This window comes from Stegastes partitus, unplaced genomic scaffold (assembly GCF_000690725.1).
Source record: "Stegastes partitus isolate 25-593 unplaced genomic scaffold, Stegastes_partitus-1.0.2 Scaffold1912, whole genome shotgun sequence".
In the NCBI taxonomy this organism is placed as follows: domain Eukaryota; kingdom Metazoa; phylum Chordata; class Actinopteri; family Pomacentridae; genus Stegastes; species Stegastes partitus.
Window position 1 is genome coordinate 4,223 of NW_007579643.1, and position 10,824 is coordinate 15,046.

Sequence of the window (10,824 nt, forward strand, 5' to 3'; positions counted from 1 at the left end):
TTCAATCCTGTACAGTGCCTATAAATAGTATTCACTCCCCCCCCTTGGAAGTTTTCTCCTTTAATAGCTTTTCAACATTAAATTATGGTCAATTTAATTTGGTTCATTTTGGGTTAGAACTTACAAAAACAGACTCTTTCAAGTGGAAAATGAAAATAGATTTCAAGGCAAGATTTCTACAAAGCAATGTCAGTTCTAAAAATTTAAAATGAGTGATTGCGTAAGGGTTCCTCCCCTTTAAAGTGATCCACCTAATTCAACGCTGGTGCAAGATTACTGAAGTGGAGATCATCTGAGTGTGTCGCAAGTAGTTCTAGTGTAAGACGCCTGGATCTGGAAGTCACCGGTCAGTATGACGTGCACAATCGTGCACAAGAAGCAGTTTCATGAAAAGGTTATTGAAAAGCAGAAGTCATCGAATGGATCCAAGAAAATGTTTCCCCGTGCTGAATGTATCGTCCAACAACTGGCTCCTCTGTTCACTGTGTCTGAGCCATGCTGCATTTATTTTATTGATCCAGTAGTTTGGACTTTCCTCTGTGGAAACACTGCCCGCAGTTCAACCCGAAAACTCTTCATTTTTGTCCCAGCATCGCAGTCGTCTCATGTCATGATTTAAGTGGTTAATGTTCCTAATGAAACCATGTGTCTTACGCGTTGCATGCATTGATTCTATTTTTACAGTTTGCAGGAAAAACAAACACATTCTAACACTGAACATAAAACATTTTCAGCACCAAAACTGTTCACAGAAGTAGTAAAAGGCACTGAAGTCTTAAAGCGATGTAATACAAATAGGGATGGGCCCGATATTGGCATAAAAATGTAGTATCTGTCAATATCGTTATCTGTTTTTTTTTGCTTATGATGAAAAGCAGTAAAATAAAGGAGATACATAAAGTTCTGTCTAATCTGATCTAAAGCCTGGATTTTGCCAGCATTTACTGGCATTTACTGCAAATGATGACGACATCAAACTGCGTCGTGAAGCATGTAAGCAAGTGCGGCTGCAGTAACAAACATATATCGGTATCGGTTGATTGAGAGTTGGACCATATCGACATATTGGATATTGGCAAAAAAAAAAAGCCAATATTGCAGTAAAAGAAATATGAAGTGTGCAATAAGCTGAAAGTCTGCGGCTTCAAGCGTTCTTATCGTAGGATTTTAAGATGAGCTCGTTTATGTTAGCTTATTCTGCCAATCTTTGTCTAAATGTTGCGTTCTAACACACTTTTCTAACTTATCTCTACTACTGCTGCTGACACTGTATAGCATTGTTCCGTAAACACGCTTTGTAGCAGCTGTTTCATTTGCTAATTTTAAGCATTATACAAAACAGCTCTGTTACATTTACACATTTGAAGCAAATTCAGATGACAGCTCCATCCACATTAGCCAGAACATGCTGTTGGGCATCAGATCAAATAAGGCTACACCAGCAAAAAAAAAAAAAAAACCCGTCTCCACTGGCCTGAACAGACTTTTACTGTCTGAATGTGTTGTTTCTTCTTCTTTAAAGTGCATTATGTCGAGCAGCTTTTAAGAGGAGCCCACAGATTTGTGTTTGATGCTGTGAAAATTTTTCTGAAACACTGATGTCACAGTGACTGTATTCCTTCCTTTCACTCATCACGCATTGTGAATTGTTCAAAGTGCGCAAAAAGCCCTGCTCTGACAACCGGAGTGGGCGTCCTGCGAATGTGTCGGAGTGGGAATATGCATCAGTGGCGCTTGACCAGTGCGCTGACTCACTGATAAAAACAACTCCACGACAGCTTGACCCGTCTCTTTCAAGTGGAGCTCATCCAGTCACCAAAGAATCAACAGTCTGCATACTCAGAGGAGCAGTATTGTAAACAGCAAATGGCTATATTTAGACATTAAAACATACAGTAGCTCAACCAACAACAACAAGGTCGTATTTACAATTTTACAAGAAAACAGCGATTTAGAAAACGTAAACAAACTCGTTTCAAAATCAACATACCGTTTTTCTATCGTGAGTACAAAAAATCTGACACGTTATTAAAATGTAAAGCTGTCGTTACTGCAGTGCAAATTTCCAGTATATATTTTAAACATTTTATTTATGCGTAAGAATTCAGGGTTGCCTCCTCAGAAAACCCACGTTGTCACCTTTGGCGCTTGAGTGGTTTCGTCACTGTTGGTCACTCCATCGTTAATTCCACCTTTTAGCTTGATAACGAGATGATCTCTTTCATTTCTCCTGGTATTATCGGAGATGATGCGGGACTTCCACCTGGAAAATGACGAGATATGTTAGTTTTTAATGCAGGTCAAAAAAAAATATATATATTTTTTTTAAATGTGGGTTTTCTGAGGAGGCAACCCTGAATTATTACTCAGAAATAAAATAAAAATGCCTTCTTTTTCTGTTTTTAAAAATATAATCCTGACAGCAAAGTTAGGAATGAGATGAAAATGAGTCACTGGTGCATCAAAGAGTTGGTTTCTGACACGGTCACAACAACGTTTAGTTTTAGTAGTGAATGAAAAAGATTTATTGCAGTTCATTTCTTCTGGTTGCTCATTTGCCAAAATAGGCACCGTGTCACCACATCCGCATATTTTTCAAAACTCGAAATGTGGGGAAGTTTTGAAACGTAAACTCAGCTCTGTCCTTATGTCACTTGTGTGCATAATGTCCTTTTTGTTTTGTTGGTTTGTGCCGTGGCAACATGTTACATCTGTCTTTATCAACCAGCTCCTATGAACAGCCTCTATAAATATCCGCACTAAGTGGCAGGAATTTCACAGCGACGGGAGGAGACCCCCGCTATCTGAGGGCAGAGACGATTTTCCACTCTAACTATGTAACAAGCTGTTCTAAATGCTGCGAGGACGGTACTTATCTGTCTTTAGAAAGAAAAATAAAGTACGCACTCAAAATATTAACACACTCCCTTCATTACAATATGCTTTTTCCAATTATCTTTGTTTTCTGACCCTCTTATCGTCCTCTCTGGGGTGAAAATACTTGACCGGCGTGGCTGTATTTTGGCCTTTTTCTGGCTGTAAAAGCATTGAGATTGGTGCTCGCTGGTGGCCTCTTGCCTGCCTTCACCCACTGCAGAGACAGAACGAACCATGTCAGCCACAGAGATGACTCAGACTCCGCTGACTCTGTGTCATCCTCATCTAAATTAAACTCTCTACTTTGCCTTTTGGAGAGGCTCTGCAGCAATTTCGTATGAAGCACTTTGCTTGTCTGCTTGCGTTTCTGCACAGTATTTTTGCCAACCTTTCACACAATGAAGCAGTGTTTCACCTCCGTTGGAGAAGGGAGGGTCGTGCCACTTGCGACTCGGTGCATTTCTAAATAATCTAGCATCTGATGCAGTTTCTTCGTGGAAAAACAGAATTAGGAGCAAATTCTACGCTAATTTAGACGTCACTCACCCGTCTCAGGCTGCGGATGCTGCTACCGCGGATGGACTCCATCAGCTGATCGTGGGCTGACCTCATCGGCGTGGACGGCCTGCTGCCCTCCTCCCCCCTCCTGTCCACCGACACCGGCCTCAGGGCGTTCTTCAGCTCCTTCAGGATGCTGCTCGTCTCCTCTTTCTCCTTCGCCTTGGCCTTCTTGCCCTTCTTCCCTTTCGTTTTCACCACCTTTTTGCTGCCCGCTTCGTGCGCCTTGATGACCTCCGCGATCATCCTCGTGGGCTTCTTGGTCTCCCGCTGCGGGGGAGGAGGCGGCGGTGGTGGGGGAGGTGGAGGCGGCGGCGGTGGAGGTGGAGGAGGAGGTGGAGCAGGGGGAGTCTGTTTTTTAGCCAGGTCGCTTCGGGGCAGTTTGGGCGAGGACCAAGGTGAGCTGTACGGTGAGGAAACAGGTGTTCCTCGCTACGGATAGAAAAGGAAAACTCGTTACAAATAAGTGGATAAATATGACATTTTTGGAGTTAAAGGTGTATAGTTCATCGTTGTTTCTAACAGAGATGAAGACTTTGAAAACAGTCATGGAAAACAACAGGATAGTAGAACGTAATGTCCAGCTTGTAGGACACAAAGTAAAGCTGCTCACCAGTGCGGTAGTTCTTGGGTAAACTGCTCCATCTTGCGCCCCCTTTTGGCCCTGCTGTTGCTGCTGCCGCTGCTCCTGCAGACGTTTCTGTCTCTGGCGGTCTTGGTTCCTGGTGAGGATCCCGGTCATGCTCATTCTGGGACCAGGAAGGTTGAACTGGTAGCCCAGTTTGATCAGAGTGTGGTTTTCCCTCAGAATCTTCACCATCTCCATTTCTACCTGTAGGAGTTGGTTGCACAGTTACCATCATGTCCTTGGAGCTTCATTAGAAGGCAAATGGACTTCTGTTTTTGGTTTTTGAAGACATTTCACCTCTCATCGAAGAGGCTTCTCCAATTCTTCTTGTTCAGAACTGAAGAAACCTCTTGGATGGAAGATGATATACCTTCAAGAACCAAAAACAGAAGTCCGGTTGCCTTCTACTGAAACTACTAGCATCCTAATGACCTGGGTGGCTGAGAATATAGACAGATAATTACTATCATGTTGTTGTTCGAACACGACAGATGGGTTTGATTGATTCAAGAAAGTGAGAGGGAAGAAGGAAACCAACCTGTCCTCCGCACATGTGTCTCTGGTTGTGGAACCGAAGCTCAGTCAGAGTATTGTTTCCTGGGAGAGCTTGAACCAGCGCCATCACGCCCTTCCCAGTCACGTAGTTGGACTCTATATTCAGGCTGGTGATGGACGAGTTCTCCCTCAGCATCTTAGCGATGGCTAGAGCCACGGGGTCGTCGGCTCGGGTGTTGGCGAGGCTAAAGACTCTCACGTGTGTGTTGGGCCTCAATGCTTCAGCAAATCGGATGAGAGTTTCCTGAGAAAATAAGTAGAACAAATGACAACTTTGTGCTGTAAATTTGTGTAGAAAATCATTTTGGCTGTATCCCAGAGGAAGAAATACCACATTACATTCGACAGGATGTTTATCACTTGGCACCCTAACAACCAGCAGTGCCACAGGTCAGAACATCCCTGTGGACATGTAACACTTCAGTGAGGTCGGTATTTACCATGCTGACAGACGGGTTTGTGTCCAAGCTGCTGTTCTAATACTAAAATTAGCCATTACTTGTCATTGATTGACCACAGACTGTTTTAAACATAAAGATGTCTACAGAAACCTTGTTGAAACTGTTGATTGAGGATGTCTTGTTTTTGTTTATTTTCCAGCCATAGGAAGTGTTTGGACCAATTATTGAACTCTGTCCTCGATTACAAAACCACGGCGAGATGTCTGGCTCTAAAAATAAACTGGCATACGATCAAATGTTACTCAACAATTAAAGGAGGACACTAGCTCTGACTAAACAGTACCACCGTATTTAAACTGACAGCAAATCTACTATACTTGATAGTATTACTAGAAATGCTATATCAAATTTGGCGGTTTGTAAAAGTGGTTGGCTTTTATGGAAGATTTGTTGCAAATCTGTTTTTTGTATTTATACATGGGAAGATATTTTTTTGTTTTTACTTTAATATTTAAATTAGTCAGACAAATTTGTGTTAAATCTAATATTTTCGGGTTGTCATGTTGTCTAGTAAATGTATATAACAAATAATATTGAAGGGTCTCAACCTTGAGCTTTAATTTAATCACATACATTTGCATTATATATAATATTGTTGGGTCCTAACTTTAATATTTGAATTAGTCAGGTCCATTTGTGGAACATATAATACTGTGAGGTTCTAACCTCTATGTTTCAGTTAGTCAGGCAGATTCATCTAATAATTATTGTACAACATTTGCCTTAATGTTTGATTTCATCAGGTAAACTTATGTTTTCTAAAAGGGTCCTAACCACAATGTTAAATATAAGTCCAATAAATTTGTGGAACATACAATATTGTGCGGTTTTAATGTTAGTATTCATTACCGTCAAGTAAATTTGTATAATAAATAATATTGTAGGATCTTAGGTTTAAACTTTAATACTTAAACTTTTCAGGTAAATTTGACAAACCAGTCTTTTTTTTACTGTATTGAAAACTTTGAATTAGCATCTTTTGTTTTCACTGTGCTACACCAAAGACAATGACTTAACTTGACATTATGGAGGTTTAACCAATAATAACTGGCTCTTGTATCATGTTAGTCTCCACATTAAGACATGTCAAATGTCTGAATACATATTGAACCATAGTATGAGCCTAGTGTTAGCTATTAGCTAGTATCAGCTTAGCTCAGTTTAATTATATCTACATTCTACAAAGTAGAACTTAATATGATGATTCATAAAGTTGTTTATGAACCACTAAAGTTTCAAAACATCTCTCCACTTCCTGGTTACATACGATAACAGTCACATTGGTCAAGACTTTCCTAAATAATTACAATATGAATAAAATAATTAAATGTTGTACGTCATGAAAGGTTTGTGTTCGTACCTGTGAGATGTCATCAATATTATTGAGGTTAACCTCTGTGAGTTCAGGGTCGTTGCTAAGGACTCGCTGCAGAGCGTCGTCGACAACAATCGGGTTTCCAGTCGTGTTTTGGTCGACAGGCGGAGGAGGAGGAGTCAGTCTGACAGGCTCCACCCTCTGAGGCCTCAGCAGTGTTGGGGTGTCGGACCGCGACGTCAGCGGCCCTGAATCCTTTGAGGGTTCAGGCTTTAATTTATTATCTTCCTCTTCCTCCTCTTCCTCCTCCTCCTCCTCCTCCTCTTCTGTTACAGGTTCCTCTTCCTCCTCACTCTCCTCTTCTTCTTCTTCATCTTCATCTTCCTCCTCCTCCTCCTCCTTTTGTTTTTCAGACTTTTTCTGTTCTTTTTCATTTGCATCATCTTTCTCGTCCTCTTCTTCGCTGTTTTCTTCTGTCACACACTCCTCGTCTTGTTCTTCATCCTGTGTTTCAATAAAATTCGTCAGGGCTTCAAATGCTAAACTGAAGTGATTACTGATTACTGTTTGTTTTCTGTTAGACTCGTACCAGGTAGCTCTGAATACAGACGGCTTCAATGTAGGACAATGAGCTATTTGTATGTTTTCCTTTCAGTAATTAGAAAAATTATCTGTGCTTTTCTGAGTAATCTGTTCTGAGCCAATCTGATAAATCTTCAAACACATGAGCACTGTCTCTAATTAAATGTTAGCACTGACCAGTTTGGGACTTCCTCCGCCGATCTCGTCCTCCAGCAGTCTACGAGTCTCGTTTTCCCAGTACTTCATGAGGGCCTCTCTGCTGAAGGTGCCCGTCGGCGTCTTATCAGTCTGGTCTCTCTGTCTCAATCCTATGGGCACATTGGCGTCCGGATCGATGTCGACCAGCTCCTTTTCCAGCTCGGCCAGCTCCTCGGGGCTGAGGGAAGCCAAAAGCTCGTCCTCATCGACATCTTCGTACTTACTCAGCTCTCGACGATACCCGAAACAACTCATGGTGTGATTAACGCGAACCAGTCAGACTCAAACTAAAACTGATAGACCAGTTCTCAGATTTCGTGTGATCTAGTGTAGAACCGAAAACGAAAGAGTTTGAGGATTCCAACAAAAGATACGATCCACCGCGAGGCTTCTGGAGATCTTAGGACATGAGGTGTCATTGGAGTCCACTTGAAATGTTTCTCGCCAAAAGAAGATGCTTGGACATCCTGAGTCCAGTCAAAGTCTGATAAGAGTCCTCTCCGGTCTGATCCGGATCTGTCCTGGCTGGCCGGGTTTATGTGTGAGCCTCTGTGTCCTCTCCGCTCTAATCTCCCCAGCTGCTGTTTAGGCCTTAAGAGAGGGATCAGAGGGGAACGTAGCGAAGTGTGGGGCCCATGATGCAGCGTCTTTTTTTGGGAGGCGCTGCTCAGTGAGGCAGAGCTACAAAAAGCCTGTGAGCTCAGAGACCGTGTGGCCTGTCAGCGTGGCACTCTGTCACCACGACTCGAGGGGCTTTGTTCATGGCCAAAAAAGACCAACTGGACCCAACAGATATGCAGAACAAGAAAGATAAACAGAGAGAATGTATCGTCCAAAAAATGGCCTCTGAGTGCCGCTCACAACAGATTTCTTCCTCTGTTGCCTTTGGTTGTTTGGGATGCTTTAAAACTCTTGTTTGGCTTGACGTTCGTGCCACAGTGAAGGTATCATTTGGGATTGAAGGAAAATGTCTCAACAACTGCTTGACAAATTACAATGAAGTTTGGTATGAGCATTAATACCCCCCTCAGGACGCCTTGTAATGGTGATCCCTTAGCATGTCATCTACTTGGTTTAGGACTAGACTTAATAAGTACGTAATTCTGGTCTAATATCAGCATGTTGTCATTGTTATTTAGCCTTGAGTACAGTCACATAGAGTTGCTAGCTTGGTCGTGGACTGTTGTTCAAATACTTTATTTGATGTATCATAAGGATTATGTTGAATAGCAGCTGATTCTATAACATGTTTGGAAGGGTCACTGTTTTGAGAAGGTGGGTTGTAGAGGCAAAGAAACTGAAAATTGCACGGTCATTCATGCACTTTTTATTTGAACTGGCATCTCCTGCAATTTGGGTCAACTAGCAAGCGCCTGAGTGAAGTGAGAGTTGGAAGTTAATAGCGAGTGTGACTGAGAAAAACATCATGGGGCCAATCAAAATAAGAATAAATAGGCTACTGATACCCAGACAGTTGCACCTAGTGGAAAATCTGAAGCAACCAATTAGAGAGCAGCCTCAGGTCACCTGTTCTCTGGGTCTGCTCACTTACCATTACAATACGATAAGCCTTTATTAATCGCACAGTGGGGAAATGTGCATGGCTACAGCAGCAAAGGGGACCATGCAAACTTTTGAGAAATATCAGAATAAAAATAAAAATAAACCAAAATATGCATAAGTAGTAGTTTTGATTGTCCAAATTCCTCTGGCTGTGGAAATAACAATATTGCACATATCAATGGTATTGCCAGATTCTGTCATAAGCAGAAATACTGATAGAGAAGTATTAATATTGCACATCAGAAATACATAAATATAGAGAGAAACACGCCTACAGCAATTTAAAAACTACTTTTAATAAATCTGACAGACTTGCAAGGCAAATAGTGCAACTAAGCAACATTTATTTCATGAATATTTTCTAATGTATTGTCATTTTATTGTGTTTAAGTAACCTTTCTTCATGGGACACAGTTTCCCATATTGACCAGCTATCACAGATTTCATGTTCAGTAATAATAAACCAGGTTTTAAAGGAAGTAAAAAAAAAAAAAGCCGTCACAGCATAAGCATCACAGAGTTTCTATGGTAAAGTCGGTTGTCTTTAGACAGTGTGTTGTACAAACACACCTACAGAACAAAAACACACTAAATTGCTGCTTTGGTCATTTAAACCTCAATCGTTAAGCCCGTTACATACTGGTTGCATAATTTGAACATTTTCTAAAATAGCACTGTTTATTACAAAATAATAAAACATTCTAAAAAAAGTTCTGCTGTATTGAAGTAACAATATTTTGTCATTTTCAAACCTGATATTGACTATCCACAACCTGCACACTTAAAGACAGCAGAAAACGAGAACACGATTGTTGTTTTTATCCACTTCATCTGCAGAATTTGTCCTCCTCTGAAGGCTATATGAGTCTGTACACACTGTGCTTGATTGGCATTTGTGTTCATGGTACTTTTGCGAGTTTGCAGTGCAGTTGGCAATATAAATAGACGCATACAGAAAGAGGGCAGAGGCCACGCAGCAACACAGAGTTGTCACCGTTTTTGTCCAGATGGCGTAAAATCAGTTCGAGAAACGGGAGATGAAATGTGCTGTCAGTGTAAACTAAGTACTGAGGGCTGGCTTAATTAGATTAGTGCTGTTATATAACGAGTGTTTCAGTCACAGGGATGAATAAAATGTGTTTCACGTAGACGACAGTTCACCGTACACGTCGTACTCTCTGTAAGTCAGGAAGTTTGTCAGTCGAGGAGGAAAAGGAAAAGCAGCCATGGCTTCGCGGTCGTTCAGCGTCCTCAAGCTCATTCGACTTCTGATCACCAGGCGACACAAGTGCTGCAGAGACCGAGGTTTACCTGCGGACAAACAAACGCACAGCTATTTAAATCGTGCTTGTTTTTAATGCTGCTTTAATATGCGTGTTTTGTACGTGTGCGTTTTACTGAGTATGTCAGAGATCTCATCCCACTCCGGCCTCCTCTCCAAGATTCTTTGGAGGTGAGAACAGATGCTGACGTGGCTGACGTAGTCCAGAAGCATCCTCACAACGCTTCCCACCAGATGTGCGAGCCACGACACCGACACAAACTCGCAGAACTGAAAAAGAGAAAAGTTTGTGATTGAGTGTTCAGGTTGAGGTATTGTGCCAGGAATGTATTGTCTCTTACTGAGATGGTCTTGGGTTGACTGTAAATCCTGTATGCTTGGTGGTGGAGGTCAGCCCAGGTACTGTCCATTTCTTCACTGTTGCCATGGCAGCACTGAAAACACCTACATGGTTGCAGAGATGACGTGTTAAAATAAAGTTTAACATATCACAGTTACTAAAATGGAATCCAACATCAGAAAAACTGCAATATTTTGCCTCTACTTTACATAAATCATGTACTTTTAGCACAATAGCATGTAGTGTATACGTGCTTATGAGCTTGATATCCGCTGTTGAGCAGCAGTCGCAGCATGACGTTGTCTCCGAGGCAGTACTGCAGGGCTGTGGGGAACATCGTGTTGCTTATCACTCGGAAATAACAGTTGACCTCTGCTCCATACGACAGCAACAGCTGCACCAGCTCATACCTGGATATGGACGGAAAGGTTAAAGGTTACTGCAGTGCAACCCTGCAGATATCAC

The 10,824-nt window shown here is 41.8% G+C and overlaps 2 protein-coding genes across 2 annotated transcripts in view; both read right to left on the minus strand.

The window, feature by feature from the left end:
* Positions 1 to 1,848: 1,848 nt before the first annotated feature.
* LOC103373123 (leiomodin-2-like) lies at positions 1,849 to 7,745 on the minus strand. The gene is made up of 6 exons (XM_008302938.1): positions 7,154 to 7,745; positions 6,440 to 6,898; positions 4,602 to 4,862; positions 4,049 to 4,267; positions 3,424 to 3,867; positions 1,849 to 2,263 (listed from the first exon to the last, which is right to left on the minus strand). The coding sequence occupies exons 1-6, from the start codon at positions 7,427 to 7,429 to the stop codon at positions 2,237 to 2,239; spliced, it is 1,686 nt and encodes a 561-aa protein (XP_008301160.1). The 5' UTR covers positions 7,430 to 7,745; the 3' UTR covers positions 1,849 to 2,236.
* Positions 7,746 to 9,013: 1,268 nt separating this feature from the next.
* Positions 9,014 to 10,824, minus strand: part of asb15b (ankyrin repeat and SOCS box containing 15b) — a 7,893-nt gene continuing 6,082 nt past the window's right edge. Inside the window, exons 11-14 of the mRNA XM_008302939.1 lie at positions 10,614 to 10,769; positions 10,361 to 10,463; positions 10,136 to 10,289; positions 9,014 to 10,048 (exon numbers count right to left, since the gene is read on the minus strand). Of these exons, the coding sequence (XP_008301161.1) occupies positions 9,879 to 10,048; positions 10,136 to 10,289; positions 10,361 to 10,463; positions 10,614 to 10,769 (583 nt within the window). The 3' untranslated portion in view covers positions 9,014 to 9,878. The remainder of the gene's footprint in view (positions 10,049 to 10,135; positions 10,290 to 10,360; positions 10,464 to 10,613; positions 10,770 to 10,824) is intronic.

What these genes read in the sequence shown, in the direction of transcription:
- LOC103373123 (XM_008302938.1), bottom strand. Translation starts at nt 7,429, where the DNA reads ATGAGTTGTTTCGGGTATCGTCGAGAGCTGAGTAAGTACGAAGATGTC. An exon ending in ATATTGATGACATCTCACAG is followed by an intron (nt 4,863 to 6,439) that starts GTACGAACACAA and finishes TTATTTTCTCAG; the next exon opens with GAAACTCTCATCCGATTTGC. An exon ending in GCATCCGCAGCCTGAGACGG is followed by an intron (nt 2,264 to 3,423) that starts GTGAGTGACGTC and finishes GTCATTTTCCAG; the next exon opens with GTGGAAGTCCCGCATCATCT.